A 19800-nucleotide genomic window follows, 5' to 3' on the forward strand; every position below is an offset into this window, starting at 1 on the left:
CTGATTCCTAGCATGATAAATAGTAACCCTTTGTGCTTGACTTCGTTTAGCTTATTTGAGTTGTTTTGAGAAATGCGTTCTTTTTGATTTAAAGATAATTCAACTAAGCTTGTGTATGGCTAAGTTCTCATTTTGTTTTTTGTTTTTGTTGTCTTAGGGAAAAAACATCCTACACAATGGCTATTAAATTTTTAGCCAGTGACAATTAAGATTTTGTTAGTTTTCCTTTGAATGTATACCTCTTAGAGTATGTGGTTTTGTTGTTCTGTAGTGTCCTACTAAAATATTCATTTTTTTACAGTGTATTGCAAGTTCCACTGCATTACATGCAAATATGATTCACTCATACCTAGCTGTTTGTGGATTCAAACTCATAAGTGAACCATTGCTGTAGTTAAGCCACTGGTGTTCTGACATCTTTTCTGTGTTTTCTGCTGTTCACAGATTCGAGTGGTGAATGCATTTCGTAGTTCTTTATATGAAGGGTTAGAAAAGCCAGAATCAAGAAGTTCAATCCACAACTTTATGACACACCCTGAGTTTAGGATAGAAGATTCAGAGCCTCACATCCCCCTTATTGATGACACTGATGCTGAAGATGATGCTCCTACAAAACGCAACTCCAGCCCTCCGCCCTCTCCTAACAAAAATAACAATGCTGTTGACAGCGGAATTCACCTTACAATAGAAATGAACAAGTCTGCTACCTCTTCATCCCCAGGAAGCCCACTACATAGTTTGGAAACGTCACTCTGATTGTAAGCTGAATGTTAACACACTAGCTGCATTGTAAAGAAACAAATTGAAACTGAGTCTTTTCACATATTGTGACGGACAAGATAGTAGTCTTGTCTTTGGACTTCAACAGAAGACACACTTGTACGAATGTAGATTTATTTTTTTAAAAAAAAAAGCAAAGCTTTCTGCCAGACTGAGGGTGCTTTTTGGGGGGTGGGAGAAATGAACTGACAGATAAACAACGGCATAAGTGACCTGTAGATCATCATTGGTACCCAGAATGGTCCTGACGGTGTATTAGCAGAGCTGTGGTTTATCTCAGTGTCCTTGATGGGAGAGAGGGAGGAGTGAAGCTGGGCAAGACAGAGAGCCCTGGATCATTGAATGAATACTTTAATTTCTGCTGTTGGCTGTTAATAATTTGGATTATTTATGTTTATAAATGATACAGATCTGTTTACAAGGTTTGTAGATACTTTTTTTGTTCTTCATAGATGGGAAGCTTCCTTATAACTAATGCAGAGAAAAATTAGTCCTTCAAATACTGCTGTATTTTCAGGAAATAAAAAAAGGGGTGTTTCTATTGAAACTGTACTAAATTTTTGCCTACAATTTATCTTGTTAAATATTGTAGATAAATTGCTAATACTAATAGCCAAATAGATAACACTAATGCTTTGTTTAAAAAACAAAAAACAAAAAAAGAAAACAAAACAAGACAAAAAAAAAACAAAAAAAAAACATGAGCAGTGGTGTTCTAATGAAGTTATGGCATCTGTCCTAATTAGTTTCTTAAATACATTTACTACTTAATGGTTTTGAAAGAACTGTTTAATTTTTAAATTTTTTGAAAACTTGCTAATAACCTTTTGTTCAGAATTTAGTAGATTGTTTATTGCAGGACATCAAATACACAATGAAAGATGCTTGAAATGCTTTTGTTATTTCAGGCAAATCAAATTAAACTATAAAACTACAAGAGAACCTTTAGTCCTTTTTATTTTTGTCTAAATATGTTAGTTCAGTGATGTCTTGGTGAACTGTGAGTGAACTATATTGATTTTTCTAATAACTCCTTAGAGACCTGCATACAGCATAGAGGGCTGTTGGCATTTTGAAAAAGGTTAATAGGTAGAAGCATACATGTTTTCCTTTTTGTTTCTGAAACTTGTTTGTAAACATAAACGAATATGCCCTTTTATTAAATAAATACACAGCGGTGGATTTAAGACAGCTCAGCTCCAATCCTTAGTTCTGCATAGGTGATGCCTCGGTCTGTTCCCTTTCACCACAATTGGAATAAATTTCAAGCTGGTAACAGCCCCACAAAGTTCTGTTTGAATTCTTTATTGGTCACCTCATCGAGTCAGGGTGAGACAGCACAGTTTGCCGCCTAACATACTCTTCCTAGAACTTAGTTTTATCTAAAATAGTATCACCATTTTATAAAAAGTAATGACCACCATTGTCTCTGATACATTTGTTTTTATTAAGTGGCCAAATAACAGATGAGGTAAAAGGAGATAATACATGAAAACATGGGGAAAGCTTCTAAACATGATATTTGTAGATTGATGATTAACCATGTGTTGAAATGCCCATCCCTGAGTCAATTGAACTTCTGGGCTCTCTGCTTCTTCCCTGTCTACCTTCTCTCTTTGTTTGCCCCTTGTCTTCACCCTTTAGAAACTGGTATTGTTTCAGGGCGCAGATTTCACCAGATAAACAATCCTCAGGCTGATAAAGTTTACGAGGACTACTACATCCAAGAATGCTGACCCAGCAAAGAAGCATGGTTGACGGTGCTTGATATTTTTTGGTGGGTGGGAGGAATCTTTTCTCTCCATCAGTTGCCTGCAGTAATCCTCTGCAAGTCCTAGAAACATATTGGCTCTGTCGCATTTATCATTGTACATTTATTCATCAGGTATTGTAGTTATTCATACTGTAAAAAAGAGGTAGCATGATATATGCTGGGAAGCATATTTAGACCAGGAGTCCAGAATGGCCTCCTAGTCTTGATTTTGCCATTAATGTGCTGCATGATCTTGGGGAATTACTCACCCTGAAAGAGGGTGGGGGACTAGACTCCTCTTGAAGAACCCTTTCACCTCTAAAAATTGACCCTATCCACTGAAGAAGCCTGCAAGGCATAGGGAATAGAGAAAAGGGAAATGTTTTCAGTTTTCTTTTTTATTTTGGTTATGCTTATCTAGGAATGTAATTACCAAACGATCCAGACATGCATGTGCTTTGGAGGGTTTGTTTCGAGCTTTTCCGGTCTTCATTTTTCAACTCAAGGCAATGGCTTTTTACACCACCTCCAGTCCATAAACGGGTCTTACTTAGGGCATCTATGAAGTAATAGCAAGACATTGAGACACTGTAATTTCTACCAGAAATTTCCAGAACATTATGTAAGTAAAGAAAAAGAAATACAAGCAAAGCTGTTAAAGATCTTGGATCCCATTATATAGAGTGTATAGCGAAATCAACATCTGTAATTCACATTTTATCTTTTATCCTCTAACAGAAGAGAAAAAAAACTTGCTTAATTTTGCATCCCAAATGTTTTTAATCTTTGTATATTTTTTAAAAATCCTTTTCTCCTCATCATTGCCGTTTTGTGGTTGTAAATAGACTTGCCGCACTTGGAAGCCGCGTTTCTCCTTGTCATCTTACAAATATGTGATATGGTCATTTTCATAACAGATAGCAGTTTTGAACCGAGAAATGGTGATTTGTTTATAAGAAAAAAAAAACCTGGCTTCATTTCTGTGAAATTGCTCTTTGAAAATTTCATTTCCACGTGTAAGCCAACTGAGATACTACCATGATGGTGTTGATTTCCTTTGATGATGCTTACCATCTCTTTTAGCCACTGAGCCTTTTATTATTTGTCTATTTGTAAAGTTTATTTGTCTTAACTCATTTAATAAATATACTGTTTATCTGTTTCTGAATGGGGACTGAACTTTTTGAATAATGGAATGATTTGAACATCATATTTTGGCATTCCTTTTTTCTACTTGAGATTTTTTTTTAATCTACATAGTGAAAATTCTACAATATACTTGGAATGTTACGACCGATGCAGTGACTCAGTGTTCTCGTGTACATGGTCTCGCCTCTGGAAGTAAAATGTGTACAGTGCCCCCACTCCTGCCCACATTGTCAGCGTTCAATGCAGCATCATTTCTGCACTCCAGAGAGGACATTGTTTTGGCTAAGAACAAATTTGTGCTCCGTATTATTAAGAAAGTTCATTAAACAATCCTGGCTTTTCAGTAAGCCAGCTTAACTCTGTGATGAAAAATTCATAACAGTGAAATTTGTACGTAATGATTTTTTTATAAGTTATTACCATAAGTTCACAGGAAAGTGGTGAACCAGCAAAATATGGATGCTGTATTTTGATAGCACAAATTATTAAATCATTAAATATAAGTAATACACAACATGAAAGGTATTTCCCATCTTGTCAGATTGGGAAGTGTCAGAATTGAGTGTTTAATTATGTTCTATTTATAAAGTGAAAGGGCAGTTTCTTTAGCCTTCATTTCTTAGCATTTTCCCCCAAAGCTTGAGAGAACTCAGGTTTCCTTTCTTTCTTTCTCTTCCTTCCTTCCCTCCTTCCTTCCTCTTTCTATTTTTTTCTTTCTTTTTCAAGACAGGGTTTCTCTGTGTAGTCCTAGCTGTCCTGAAACTCAAACTGTAGACCAGGCTGGCGAGATCCACCTGCCTCTGCCAGCAGCCGGGAGAACTCAGTTTCGTATAGCTCTTTGTCTCTGCAAGCTGGGATGCTTTAGAGAGTTCTTCTGCCCCGACTGCATAGCAGCCTTCTCCTCTTTCCATTTTTACGCATGGATAAATCTGTTTGTGCCGGTATACTGCACCCATCCAGAGTCAACAAGGAAATTACCTTCATTCAAATCATTTATTTTTCAACAGATTAGCAGCTTTTCCCTGTTAAGCTCTCAGTCTGTTTACTATATGCTTTTACAATGAGAATTACTTATTTTCCATTTTCCATATTTGTATAAAAAACTTATAATCAAATATAGTGCACGCAGGCTGGTTTAATCTGTTTTCTCTAAGTTCAAATTGTCATTATCGAACAGTACATTAATGGCTCCAGAATGGGGGCGTAAAGCTAATGTGTGTGTTTATACAGTGTCAGTGACTGGCATAGTTTCCTTTAGCGGCACTGCCCTGTGAATACTACTTAAGTCATTAACATGCACATCCGGGTTTGGGTTCAGCTCAGCTTCTTGTTGAAATCAAGGCTTAAAGGTCATACTTTTTTCATATTACCAATAAGTATTGACTCATAAATTAGTAATTATGCAGTATTTTAATATGCAAAGCATTTTATATGGGCTATGGAAATAATAACCCTGTGAATTCCCATTGTACATATAGAAAAACTGAGGCTTAGAAAGTTTGAATCTCTTGCTTTGGATCATGTGGTAGAACTAGGCTTCACACTAGAGACAGCTTTGGAGAGCCCCAGCTGGTAGCCCCTGAGCCAGAATCAGTATCAAGGAAACTGCGCTTAAGTCTTCTGCTGCCTTCACTGATGCTCCCAAGATTGCTCCCTAGACAAGACTCAAAGGCTGAGGCAGGGAGTAGCTGCTTAGGCTGTAAGTAGCCTAGACTTTCCTCACAGGCTGCCTCTAGCTAAAGGGTCAGGGGTGACAATGGTGTTCACACCATACTCAGGATTTCTAAGGTAGGTGTTCTGTAAGTTTCATAGAGAGCATTCACAGGCCATCGCTCATACTAATGTGGGGTGAAATCTGTCACATTAATGAGATGAGTGCACTTTTCTCTGAAGTTTGTAAACTTTAGGTGGTTTGTTGGCAGAGAAACTAGACCTACAGACTAGAAGGCTCTGCTTTCACGCTGTTGATGCTTCTGTTGCCCTGTCTTATGTACTCTGAAGAACTAGCTCTATTTAATCCCATCCACCCCTCATCCTCCCTGAGTTATTTTGTGCTTCAGTGGTATTTTCCTTGTTGAAATTCTTACTGCCTCAGTATTTCTCCAAGGGAGTGACACTTTTGCACGTTAGATTCTGGCGATCTGAGTTTAAGTAAATGACAGTCCTTTTTGACTGCCGTCTTGGTTCCATCTGTGCTGATGCAGTCTGTGAGTACTCCATCCCTTTGCTTTATAAAAATGAGATGCTGCTTGCTGGCATCCGTGGTCATCAAGATACCTTCGTGGAGATGAAGTATGTGAAAAGTTTTTTGTTGTTGTTTTGTTTTAAATAAGACTGCTTTTCAAATCACCAGTCGTTAGGGAATATCTTAATAGCTGTAGGATGAAGTCAGAAAAAAAAATGGGGGGGGGGGCACTAAGATCTGGAGAAGGCATTCAAAATTCAAGTTAAGATCCTTTTCATCAAAAGGCTGCTCCGAGGTGACTTCGAAGTGTATCAGAGGGTCTTTCATGTTCCATCTTTCTGCTGTCACCTTGGGGTACAACTTCGTCCTGTGAGGGCAGGGGCCTTCAACCAGCACAGCCACTCCAATTCTGAGGAGTCCGATCCTGCCATCATCTCGGATCACTGCCTGGGAATTAGTCCCTGCCTGCCTTCCTGTTAAATTAGCTACTGTCTGCTTTGATGGGTTTTGTTGTTGTCCATGATCTCCTGATCTCCAGGCATTTGTTTGACAAATGTTAGGAACCTGTGAGAAAGAATTCATACCTTTTTGACCCTAATGTGACCTAAGTCAGATCATATGGGGAGGGGGTCACAGAGATCGTCACAGATGAGTAACAGTGGAGCAAAGACAAAAAGGGAGAGACACCTACATTTAGCAGGAAGAGCCTTCCACAGATCTCTAGTAGCTTGGTGGTTGTCAACTTAGAGGGCCAAAATGATGTGGTCAGTGTAGCTGGAATGGGTGGGCCAGTGGGAGAGTGTTTTTGAAACCTAGGTAGTAGGGGACCACTTACTTGGCTTTAGTTTTAACAAGCTTGTTGAGAACTTTAGCTCTCCGTCTGAGAGAAACCAGAAGGCACTGGGCAGAGGAGAAGCAGCCTGGATTTTGAAGGATCATGACTGTTGATGGATATGGTTAGAATGATTACCTTAGCAGATCTGCTCTTCCAGTTTGGTGCTCTCTACCTCTTTACAGCTGCATATCTGGGCTAATTTACATTTGTCCTGTCCAAGACTGGTACCATTTTTTTTTTAAGCATCTCACCTTTTCCTCATTTGCTTCAGTCTGTATGAATGTTTCCCTATGGATGACCTTCATAGTGGTTTTCGTTATAGTAACAAACAAAGATGGTCATTCTCAGCTCTCAAGTCTAATGTGTGTCCTCCAACCCATCCTTTGTTTAACTTGGTGAAAACCCCTTTGCCCCTGCTGGTCATATTTATCTATGGGATGGCTGTCATCTGTGTCTCATCTTTGCCTACTAAACTTTGTTGACTTCATCTTTACAATATATTTGAGTTGGCTCCCTCATCCTATCCTGTCATTGACTTAGAGGTCAAGAAGGCTTGCCTCCTTGATTTCCACAGCTACGGTGCCTAAACCTGAACTACCTTCAACTTCATACCTCTTGACAGCACAATCGTGGTCTCGATAGAAATGAAAATAAACTCAGCTTGTTTTCTGACTGATGCTCGAGCCAACCTTTTGTCTTCTATTATTTTCAGGTCCATTTCTCATTGCAGGTATCCTAGATCTTTCTAGATTCCTTCAACCAAGAGTTAAGCCCTCATTGGCTGACTCCAGTTCACTCTGCGTTATTCCCTGAAAGCCTGTAGCACTTTGCTGTCAGGCTGTGGTCTTCACATTTCAGCATCTGCTGCTCATTCTTACTGTGTTGTTAGGCTTCAGTCCAAAGCAAGACTTTACATCTGTCTGCATTAAACCACATTAAGATTTGCTACTTTACTGAAACAACTGCTTTTCTAAAGAAAACTAAAAGGCACAAGCAAAAAAAAAAAATCTGCAAACAAACCTTTGCCTGGTTTTTTGTAAACCCTATCTACCAGGCTGCTGATTAACCCAATAATTAAAGACCACCTTGTTAGATATTCCATCATTTTATATGCCATTGAATCCAACAAATAATGATTAATTGAAATGCTATCAGCTGCTCTTTCTCTTTTACCTCTTCATTAGTTTCAATTTTTTGTTAATATCTTTATTTTTATTTTCAGTTATTGTCTTTATCCCTCATATCTAAAGCCCTACCGTGTCTCCCAAAATTCACCATTATCATGAGTTTTCCCAAATTCCCTTTTCAAGAAATAGTTAAGTGACCACTCCCATCGCCCAAGAAGCTTTGACTTGCCCTTACCCCCAAGCTCTCAGCTGTTACCTAGCCCTTTCTCTGCTGGGAACAATTTGTTGTTCATGCGTTCACCTGGCACTCCTGAACTCTTCTCTAAACTCCATGCTTCCCTGTGCCCTTTTACACTTCGTATCTCTTTGCATTGCATGTGCCACCCTGCCTCCGTCCTTCATACAACAACTGGAAGGGACAAATGGTCGCAAGGGAGTGTTTTCACTAGGTGTGGTAGCATTCACCTGAGGGTCTGAGGCAGGAGATTGATAAATTCTCAACTAGCCTGACAAACATAACAAGACCCTTCCAGAAAAGCAAAGACTGGGAAAGTGTCCCAGTAGTAGAGCTCTTTGTAACACCATGCATTTGGTCCCCAGCATCGCTCAAAGGAGAAGCATCATTGGGGGAGAATCAGCCTTCTGGGGAAAAATGCTGAGGCTCTGGATGCAAGGGGAAGGAAGAGGCAGCATTATGTGAGAAGAGCATTTACCTGGCACTCTACAGACCTGGTTCTGGTCTCGACTCTCCTTGCTCTGACAGCGGTTTGAGTCCCCAGTTTACTCAGCTGGAACACAGTCCAGCCCCTGCTCTTTGAAGGTCACAGGAAGTCAGAGACTTGCCAACACCCTAATGATTTTAAGGAGTGCAGAATGGTGCTGTGGTCTATGAGTTCGGCAGCAACAGAGCCCTGTAAGAAGCTATTCCTGCTTCCCTGGATTTAAAGAGTTTGAGATGCAAAGAATTTGCAAATGCCATCCAAGCCATAAATGCAGTCATAGGAAGACTACCAAGGAGATACATCAGAGAAACAATAGCACTTGCTTCCATTTCCACCTTGCTGTGTACTCGGTCAACAATAGAAACCTTTTTTTTTTCTTAATGGAGTAGCTTACCTGTTGCACATCTGGCAAGTGGAAATCCAACAAATGTGCAGTGACCCAGGCAGGTCTTACCCTTTATCACGTAGCTGAGTACCCCTAGATGCTCTGATGTGTCGGGTCAGTTGCCTTTGTTTAATTACCTTGTCCCTGGTCGTATCTTTATTCTCATAACGATGATAAAGCATGTCAGTATCCCTAAGCTTTGTTATAAGTGAATGACTGGAAGGAGCATTTAAGTGTTGATACTAACTCCACCTCCAGTGGTCAACAGTGTGATCCAAACATTGGCAACTTTTTTTTTAATTCCCAAATGATTCAAATGTGCAGCAAAAGTTTGAGAACTCAGAGACTCTGAGAATGGCAGTCCCAGAATGTAGGAACAAGCCCAGAATGGTAAACTCACCCTCCCTACCCCCAAGATTGGTGCTTAGTGCCAGAAATGCAGTTTGCTCACTTAAGATGCCTTTAAAAAGAAGAGGGAAAAAAATGGAAGCATCTCTAGTGCTCTTTAAAAAATGTACAGAGGAAGAGGAAGAAACATACGTTATGAAACGTAGGTGTTTTGTCTTAACAGAGCTTATAAACTAACCCAAAATCTGTTTTGGGTGGAAATAGCAAGTTTAAAATCTCTCAAATACAAGTAATTTTTAAATCGGTTAATTACATGAAAACCAAAGCACTTCCTTGCTTCTAAAATCCAGGTCCATGTTTAAAGCTGCATTTGGGCTGAAGAGATGACTCGGCAGTTCTGAGCTTGTAATTCTTTTCCAGGGGACCCGAGTTTTGATTTCTAGCACTCAAATCAGACAGCTTGACCACCTGTAACTGCAGCTCCAGGAGGTTTGACACCTCTGGCCTTCCTTCTCTCTCTCTCTCTCTCTCTCTCTCTCTCTCTCTCTCTCTCTCTCTCTCTCTCTCTCTCTCTCTCTCTCTCTTTCACACACACATACACACGTGCGTGCACACATTTAAAAATAGTAAGCAATAAATCTTAAAAGATGTAGTCTAAAGCGATCTACCATTTCTGAAGTTGGCTCCTACATCATTTCCCATTACTAAAAGCAAATAGCATTTATCACTAGATAGGTAAATATTTAAGTTCATGATTGCTAGTAAACACTACATATGATCAAAATATAAAGACTATACACTTAATTAAAATGAGTTTTAAAAAGTCTTTATTCCACTCCAGAAAAATAAAATGAGTTTTTCTTTCTGCCTCTGAGGGCAGTTTCTAAGGCACTTAAGTCTTAAATTTCTTCGGTTACATCTGTCCGTTCAGTTTGGAGCTGAAATAGCCGCAGCACATGCGCTGGGGACCTGGTCCCCACTTGTTTCCAAAGCAGCTATGGTGCGCTACAGGCTTTGACTGTGCTCTGTTCTGGGTCCCACAGCAAGTCCTTCCAGTCTGCTCGTTTCTAATAGCTGGAATCTATCTATCCACACGCGTTTCTTACAGCCTGGGAGGCCTCTTCAGCTTGCTCAACCTCGCCGCCCTATGAGAATCCCATCAGCCGGTCTGTCATGCCACTTTTCACATAGATAAAGGCAACTTTACAAGTCCCCAGGCCCCAAACTCCATCCTCGCTTCCTTTTTCCCACACTCACGGATCCAGTTTGCCAAAGTGGTTCTGCCATCTCCGCATGACTATGAACACACCCTCCCCATCAAATCGTTCTTGCTTGAATGGTGAAAGTTACATTTCCAGGTGTCTTCATTCCTGGCTCTCACTCCCCCAGTGTGTGTTTTGTGTCTTCAGCCTGAGGCATTTTGAACTGGGGGAATGTGGGATTCCACGGTGTGGCAAGCAGAAAGTTGAGGGAGGACATGGAGCCCCTTTGTATCTGAACAGATAGATCTAGGGGCTCCCAAGCATATCAGCTTCAGTCCATGAATGTCTTGCCAAGAAGCTTACTCCCGTCGATCGCACGGGGTCCGGAGTGTATGGGCAAACAGGCCCACCTGCTTTCAGCCCAAAGCTGGAGCCCAAAGGTGTGACTGGGGACCTGGCTGTTAGCTCCACACTGACTGCTGAAACCTCTCTAAGGTGGACGTAGCTAAGTTGGAGTGCCTTCCTTCGTAAGGTTCTAAGAAGCCTTTCAGCCCTGTTTAAAGACTATGTCACTTATTTGGCTATGATAAATTGTGCCAGAGGCACAAAGGGTATCAGATTTTCTGTGAAGACAGAATGCCGCAGTGTGGTGGACATCCATTCAAGTGAAACACAGCTTAAAGAAGTTGCTTTCCTTGTCGTTACAGAGTGGGGAGGTGGAGGCAGGTGGATCAGTAGACCCCGCCCAAAACAACAACAAATATAAAACCATAAAAATCGTGTGTGTGGAGTGTGTGTGTGCACGTGTGTGCATGCGAGAGAGAGAGAGAGAGAGAGAGAGAGAGAGAGAGAGAGAGAGAGAGAGAGAGAGAGAGAGAGAGGTAGACATGAAACTGCTAGGTGAAAAGGAGCTGACAGGAGGGAAAGGGGGAGGAAAAGAAGGGTGTGGGGTTGGGGACAGATATCCTCATACATGCTTGTGTGAAAACTGAAAATAAAGCCACTTTGGTTTTTGGTTTTATGAGACAGGGCTGCTCTGTGTAGCCTGGCTGTCCGGGAACTCGCTCCATAGACATCACTGGCCTCGAACTCAGAGATATGCCTGCCTCTGCCTCCTGAGTACTGAGATTCCGTGTGTGAGCCACTATTTTTAAAAGATGTTTTCCAACATAATATTAACAGCGTCTCAAGCGTTTCACAGCAGAAGCCTGTCTCAGTGATCGGTCACATATCTTCATGATGAAATTTACACAGTACAAAAATGTCAAGGACAGGCTTTTCATACTCTGATTTTGTATTGATCATAGCATTGTAAATATGTCCATGTGGATATTATAGACTTGATTCTGAAAACAGTGAGGACATATTCAGCTTGTAGGATTGTTCCCCCTTTTTTTTTTTTCCTGAAAGCTGAACACGGACTAACTAGCCAGTTCATGGTGAAAAGTCGGAAAGCCCTGGCACAGAGCACCACCTGACAGAGAACACGGGGACTGTGCTGTGAGCTTCACTGATGCGATTTGAGTAAATCATTTAATACGCCCCGCTCCCGGGACAGCGAGGAAGACCAGTGGGCTGGTGGCTCGGAAGCATGTCTAATTCACTGATGTGTTACATGTGGGGACAATTGTAACAGCGCACCCCTGAGTCTTTATTTGTGTGGCTGGTTGATTTGGTGGGTTGTTTGTTTCATGGATTTCCTACACCCCCCCCCCGTTTTGTGCACCTGGCAACATAGCCTCTCGTTCCCATAGCAATACTAGCTAGGTGCTGTTTGCAGGTTGTTGAGTGCTGCCTATAGGCCAATGTCACTTATCAATCAGTATGGGGACCATTATCAATCATTATGGGGACTGGCTCATAGTCAGACTAAGAGGAGAGTGAGATTAATTTTGTTGCCATTAAGTGTAAATTAATGAAGAAGTGATCAGGATTCAATTTAAAGACAATTTCTCACCCTAGTCATCCTCACAAGTATTCGGTGCCAGCCTGGGGCCGTTGGGCACTCCTGTGGAGCCTACAGTCTGTCATAAAATGTGAGGCTCATGGGGAGGAGCTGGCACTTTGGGTGAGGTAACCACGCTTTCCTCATATGGGTACGCGAGTCAGTCTTGGAATGGCTGTACCTTTTTGCCCTAGGTAAAAACAAAGGTTATTGTTTAAAGTACAGTGATATTTCTATTCACATTTATTGGGCCTTCTCAAGGGTTTTACTTGTTAAGCTTAGCAGAGTGGTACACATCTGTAATCCTCGCACCAGGAGACAGAGACAGGAGGATCACAGATTCAAGGCCAGCCTGGGTTCTATAGTGACACTCAGACTAAGACAAAAGCAAAAACCAAAAGCTTTCAGATGCTTATCTTAATTTTCAGTTACAGAATTGGTACAGGTTAGTTCTCCGTGGAGCAAACCAGCCCACAAATGCAGTGGTTCTCAGCTTTCCTTAGGCAGCGACCCATGATACAGTTCCTCATGTTGTGACCCCCCCAACCATACAGCTATTCCATTGCTATTTCATAACTGTATCTTTGCTCCTGTTGTGATTATAATGTAACTGTCTGATATTCGAATATCTGATATTTGAAATCATGGGTCACAACCCACAGTGTGAGAACTGCTGGTCTAGGCCTCTTCCCACTGCAAAACGCTGTGCTATGTGCCATTCTGCAAGAGTGTTCTCTGACAGCTTCAAGGCGTGGTGTAGTTTAGCATGCTCCAGCCTTGTTCCAAGGTTCGTGACCAATGTAAACAGCACATTGGAAGGATGTGCTCTGGGTCCCTGGTTTCCCGTCCTTAGCACTGATGAGCTGAAGAGGCACCTTGTCCCGGGGAAGCTCACGTCTGACAATGGTTCTCGATGTGGGGGTGGTTGTACGTGCAGAGGAGATTGTACGCGCAGAGCTGATTGTAGGTGTGGATTGGTTGTAGGTGTGGAAGTGGTTGTAGGTGTGGGGGTGGTTGTAGGTGTGGGTGGTTGTAGGTGTGGAAGTGGTTATTGGTGTGGGGGTGGGGCAGCTCTAAGGGTGGGGTAGCTGTAGGTGCAGGGTGGGGGTGGGGGCGACTTTAGGTTATAAATTTCATTCAGTACATCAGGAAAAAAAACGTGGCGGCTGCTGATTGCCTGTGAACTGAAAGACCTATAAATAACAGCTCTACCTTGGTATGTCATTTCGAGTTTCTTCTCTAAAAGATGGATGCATGCCAATAGGAGTGAATGAATTGCTCGGTTTATTTTTGCATTCCTTTATATATTTCCAGCCTAAAGGGGTGGGAAAGCAGCTCACAACTGGATCTCTAGCAAAAAAAAAACAAACAAACAAAAAAAAAAACATGAGCCATTAATCTCCTGTAACAAAATACAGAGCACCATGGGTAGCAAAATGGTTCCTTGGGTAAGGACACTTGCCACCCAGGCCCAGTGACCCAAGTTTGATCCCTGGGGCCAACATAAGGTGGAAGGAGAGAAACACTTTCTCTTCCAACCTCTACACACATGCCATGACACACACGCTAGACATAAAAATAGTAATGATTGTAACAATAATAAATATTTGAAACTAAAAGCACTTTTGAGATTCATCATGGGAATAATTGAATAAATCTGAAGATGTAAGTAATCGAATGATAACAGCTTCACTGAGAAAACAGACTTTTATACTTTCCCTTTAGGGCATTGTTTTTAATCATGAGACTGGAGACATTTAGGGGGGGCAGATTTTACAATATATTTGTTACAAAGTTCTAAGGATAAGGAGCTTCAGTTTTTTACTTCAGATCCTTGCTTTTTATTAAAGTAGAGATTATGTAGTAAAAGGAACTATCTCGCCCCTTCTTTGCAGGTTAAATTCTAGCATCTATGTTTAGAAACCTGTGCTCTGCAGATACAGCTAGCCAAACCTTTGGTACTGAACACATCTGACGTTTCAGAAACCATTCGTTAGAACAAGCTGGCTGGGGTTAGAAATGGCCCGCTGCAGCCCAAATTGTAAAGGGGGACGAGACAAAAAGAAACTCATAGATGCGAAGGCTTGAAGTCGTGGCTCATCAGCCTTGTCTGAGGTTGTCTGGGGGGAAGAACAAAAGGCATCTGTGAGAAGAAGCAAGCGTACTGTGCAATGAAAGTTTCAGACGTGATTCTGAAAGAGCCGCCTCAGCCCTAAGGGGACCGTCAGAGGAAGCAACAGTTTCACCTCTGGCCCACACGGCTCTTCCGTGGGGTCCCTCTAAGATAAGAGAGGAACATAGCCAGAAAAGCATTTCTCCTCAGATAAGAGAGGAAGCAGGCCATGGAAGCAGGCTGACCTGAAAGACTTGGAGTGCCACAGCCCTGGAGGGCACATGTGGAAGGCACAGCTGAGCAACAGTGCAAAAGGCACCTTGAATCCACAGCACAGTAAGTGACAACTGTCTTCGTACACTGGAAACTCAAAGTGGGGCTTTTAATTCTGTTCGGGAAACATGCACGGCACCTCTATCTTTGGCAGGAACTCTAGTAGGCAGAAGGGGGACTAGGTTGTAAAAGGTACAACTCCTGTATCCAAGGCTAATTTCTATTAGCCATTAAAAATACTATTTAAAATACCATTTAAAGACCGTTCTAAGCTCAACGAGTATCCCAAGTCAGAGCATTAGGGAGGATTAAATCCAATAAGCATGAAGATTCAGAGTTAAAAAATACTCAACGATCCTCCCAGTGAGGTGGGGGGTGGGGGGCGGCAAGGTTCACCAGCTCAGAGAAACAGGACTCTAGACACAAAATAGCTGGCGCAAAGGGTCAGAAAACGGTGATGTTCTCTTCACAGTGGACAAGCCAGTCGGGTGGATGGCAGAGCTGGGCTGTCCTACCCTTGAAGACTTACTGGATGACACACACTTAAGAAAACGACAAAGGCTTTTCTACTCTGTTGTCAACTCGCCGACGCGCAAGGCCTCTCTGATGGACTAGAGTCTCCGAGACACGGCGTTGAACTTCTTAGAGACACCTACCAGCGTCCCAACGAGAATCCTTGCTGACTAACCAAAGCTCTGGGAACTGACGATGAAACGCCAGCTTGTAGCTGTGTGCTTCCAACATTTAACAGTCGTGGGTGTTGTTTTGTAGCATTCTGATGCTTCCTCCTACAATTCTTAATGAGCCTATGAATTCCCTAAGGTCACTTTTCCTTCTGCCTCCGTCGTAATGAATTACTGGATCTGAAGAATGTGTACTGTACTATTTTGCACCACAAGAAAATAGTGTGGCCACCAAAAGAGAGTCCCCCTTCAAAGTGAAAAGTACATTTAGAAAATATTTTTGCAGGCATGGCTTTGGCTCCAGAAATGACAGGAAGGCTTGCATGCAGATAATATCTGTGAAGTTATGCCTTTAATGTCAGCTAGGGAACACCATGTCAAGACTTAAACTCATGGGAAAAGAGGTTCCCTTTCTTAGTCCAACACAACTGATTTCATGTAGTTTGGTTAAAGGCAACTTGTTTTGCGAGCTCCTTCCACTATATACAGTGTGTTTTGCTGTGTAGTCAGCGTCATGGAACGTGGAGGCCGCATCCGATTCAATATTTTTATTCGGGCTGTTTACTTTGTAGTCAAACATTCTTAAAAACATTTCAGTCTCCCCATATTTTCCATCCGGGGCTGTCAGCTCCCATTTGGAAAGGTTAATTGAGGCCCAGAGTCTCAAAGCCTCCGACACAGAAGCAACTTCTGCCGGTCTTAGTAGTCATCTTTGAATTTGCTGCCAGGGCTGATTCTGCATGTAAATATTTGACTGACTTGCTTTTCATTTTTTTTTTTCCAATCAGAGTTGGGGGAGCACATTACTATAACACAATGTGTGAGGTGGAGAAGCCAACTTTTATTTCTGCGTGTTTCTCTTTGGTAATGTCTTGGTTAGTGTCTGATCTGCAGATGTCTTCCTTCTTAGCTGCTCTTCGTGACACCTTTGGTCGCCTTTTGAACTGCCGGGTGGAGCAGGAGTCAACGTGGCCCTACTTGCTAAGGAGATCAGGGTGTTTTGATTTGTGCCCACCCTGTTTCGTGTCACCGAGGAGGCTGGGTGATATGAACAGACCCTTTCTCATGACCCTTAAGTCTTGAAAATCAAACATCTCCTCACGGAGGCTGCCTTTGAACGGTTTGTCTGAGCTGCTGCTATGACTCCCTTTTAAACCTCTCCAGAAAGTCCAGCCTTCCTGGAATGGAGCAGAAATAACCCGGTGCAGGGGAAACCACTTGCGAGCCGAAGCGCTCACCATGAAAGCTGTCTTTGCCGCAGCTTCCTGCCGGGGGAAGAAGCAAGTTTGTCCCTTTCCATCGCCTCTCTTCCTCTTTCCAGCCAGCTGCCACCGAGTTCAGGCAGGAGAAGGCAGCTGGCGTGAGAGCCAGGCCTGAGATGGGTGGTCTGGATCCAAGTTATCTGTTAATTGTGACACACACATACACGCCAGGCACATCACTGAAGCATTTGAAGAGTCTCATTTTAAAACTGAAAAGACAAGACTCGTTTGAATAGTATGTCTTGACTCAGAATTTTGAAAATATGTAGCATGCAATCCAAGCTGGGTAGCATGGCACGCCTGTAATTTCAGGTCTTGGGAGATGGGCGTAGGAGGGTCAGGAATCCAATATTATCTTCAGCTGCACAGCGTGTTCAAGACCAATCTGTGTGACAGAATACCATCTTACCGCCGCCACTACAAATCAAACTCCAGAAATTTTATCAGCGAGATTATTTTAAGTACATTTATTTACAAACCAAGTGTTCAAAATATGGTGTTTACTGTACACTTCAGGTGATCTCAATTCAGATTTTAAACTTTCATTGGAAATACGTTATTTGATTATTTCAATATCATAAAATTAACAATTGAAAAGGTAGATACAGAACGAAGCTTGTTCTAAACATACTTTGAAAAATGGGTTACCTGCAACAGAACCAAGTATTGGATTGTCCGTACTTCTTGGATTAATTGAAATTTGATAGAAGTCAAACTTCACATTTCAGGGGCAGCGCACAGTTGCTGAATTCCACTCCAGTGGGAGTTTTAAACGCAGGAGACAAAAGCCACGAGGAAAAGAGGCAGTTTTAGAATAACTCTGTTCCGATCCCTTGTCACCTGCAGGCTGGTCTCACAGAACAGAGCACTAGGTACTTTCCGTGGAAACAAATGACTAAGAAGGACCACAAGGTCAAGGATGTGGGATTTAAATTTCAGCCCTAACTCCAAAGCTTAAAGTTCTAATCAGCATGTTATACAACAGATTTGTAGCACATACATAATTTAAATAAAGACTTATTCCATTTTCTTCTCTTTTATTTGTGTAAGAGGGAGGGGGCAGGAGCATGCCTATCTCAGCGCAATGTGGGGGTCAGAGGACAAGTGGGGAGGGTCAGTTCTTTCCTTCCAGCACATAGGTCCTGGGGATCAAACTCGGGTCATCAGGTTTGACAGCAAGCACCTTTACCCACTGAAGCATCTCACTTGGGCTGATTCCACGTTTTTCTGCCAGAGCACTAAGGGTTTCAGCTCCAAATCTCTCCCTTCTCCTCTTCCTTTTGACCCTACACAGGCCAAGCTGGTAAGAACAGACGTGTATTCTCTCTCTTGCTTCCAGAAAACAAGCCTACCTCATTCTGGTTCTACCACACTCCAGCCCTGGCTGGGATACCTCCTCTATTGTTCCTCAAGAGTGAAGACTACATCTCTTTATTCTCTTAGTTGGGTGTGGTAACATTTATCAACTTCTGAACAAATGTTGGGCAAAAAGGAATTGATAACACCCTACATGGGACAAAATTACGACACTAGTAAACTAAATATTGTGCCTTGTTATGGTACTGAAAGCTTTCTCCAAAGCCAGAAATGAAAAAGATTCCTGGAGACCCTGTCGTGCTGGGAATTGTTCCCAGGGCTTGGGCATGCCAGACAAGTATCCTACAACCGAGCTCTATCAACAGCCCAAATCCACACATCTCATTATTGCCTTTGCAAAGACGTTAGCTACTACCTTGTCTAGTTATGGTGACCGTTATCGGTGGGGGAAGTATCATTTTCTTTCTCCTCACTTCAGACTTAGCTCTTCCGTAGGCCAGCTCCCAGCTCCAGGAAACAGGAGCTGGAAATCTGATGGGCGTGTTCCTAAAGCTGTTCCCGAGGGAGCAGGGTTGTTCTCCTTCGTATAAAAATTAACCCTTGCATAGGACATTCACCAGAACATTCAATTCTATAGTGTTACAGCTTTCCATTGTCCCCCACCAACCCTTGGTGTACCCTCAACACCCCCCCGCTCAGCTTTAGTACTTGTTACATTCTCCCATATTTATAGTATTTATATTTATATTTCTCAGTTCACTGTACCCCGTGAAACAGATCTATCTTGCCGACACCGATCTTGAGGACCCTCGGTTACCTCGTGATGCCACGCGTCACCCACTCTCATGTTCAGTAAGGTGCTTATACCTTCTCAGTTCTTTTTTTTTTTAAACTCTGTATGTACAGTTCCTTGAATGTTTGTTTGTTTTTTTAAAGATTTATTTATTATGTATACAACATTCTGCCTCTATGTATGACCACACGCCAGAGGAGGGCGCCAGATCTCAGTACAGATGGTTGTGAGCCACCATGTGGTTGCTGGGAATTGAACTCAGGACCTCCTCCGGAAGTGCAGCCAGTGCTCTTAACCTCTGAGCCATCTCTCCAGCCCCCGTCCTTCTCAGTTCTTAAACACCTACTATGCCCTCTCATGGCCCGCCGAGGCCTCCCTTCCTTCCTGCTCCACCAAACCAAACTGGCTCCGTCAGAAGGGAGTTTCAGCTGGTCCTCACCTCAGTTGGGCATGTCAGCAGCATCTGCATCCTTACACCCTGCCTTCTTGATGGAGCTGGAGGCAGGAGACATGCTCCCAACTGACACACACAGCACAAGCTCTGTCACCTAGACAAGGATATTCCTCCAGGTATCTGCTCTCTCCTGAGTCACCAGCCCTTGAAAAGGCCTAGTCCCTGGACAAGCCCGCATCAGTGTTTCCTCAAACTCATTCCCCCTACTCATGATGATCACACCCGTTTTTACTCCTTTTGTAACTGTTCCTCAAAGAACAAGCTCAAATATATCAAGTTCCTTACCTCACGTTTTCTACTTGGATCACTACGCTCGGCCATTTTACTACATTCTTTACGTCTGTTTTTTTAAACTCTCTCTCTCTCTCTCTGTGTGTGTGTGTGTGTGTGTGTGTGTGTGTGTGTGTTAAAATAAGACTAGGCCCAAGCCCTCACATCAAGGCTGAATAAAGCGGACACTTTGGGCCCTGGTCT

General features: G+C 42.4%; 1 protein-coding gene across 3 annotated transcripts in view; it reads left to right on the forward strand.

The window, feature by feature from the left end:
• Positions 1 to 3701, forward strand: part of Atp2b1 (ATPase plasma membrane Ca2+ transporting 1) — a 105903-nt gene extending 102202 nt beyond the window's left edge. For all 3 annotated transcript variants that reach the window (XM_038314443.1, XM_038314440.1, XM_038314442.1), the window contains one exon: positions 445 to 3701. In XM_038314443.1, the coding sequence (XP_038170371.1) occupies positions 445 to 756 (312 nt within the window). In that variant the 3' untranslated portion in view covers positions 757 to 3701. The remainder of the gene's footprint in view (positions 1 to 444) is intronic.
• Positions 3702 to 19800: the final 16099 nt, after the last annotated feature.

The sequence above is a fragment of the Arvicola amphibius genome, chromosome 17, assembly GCF_903992535.2.
Source record: "Arvicola amphibius chromosome 17, mArvAmp1.2, whole genome shotgun sequence".
In the NCBI taxonomy this organism is placed as follows: domain Eukaryota; kingdom Metazoa; phylum Chordata; class Mammalia; order Rodentia; family Cricetidae; genus Arvicola; species Arvicola amphibius.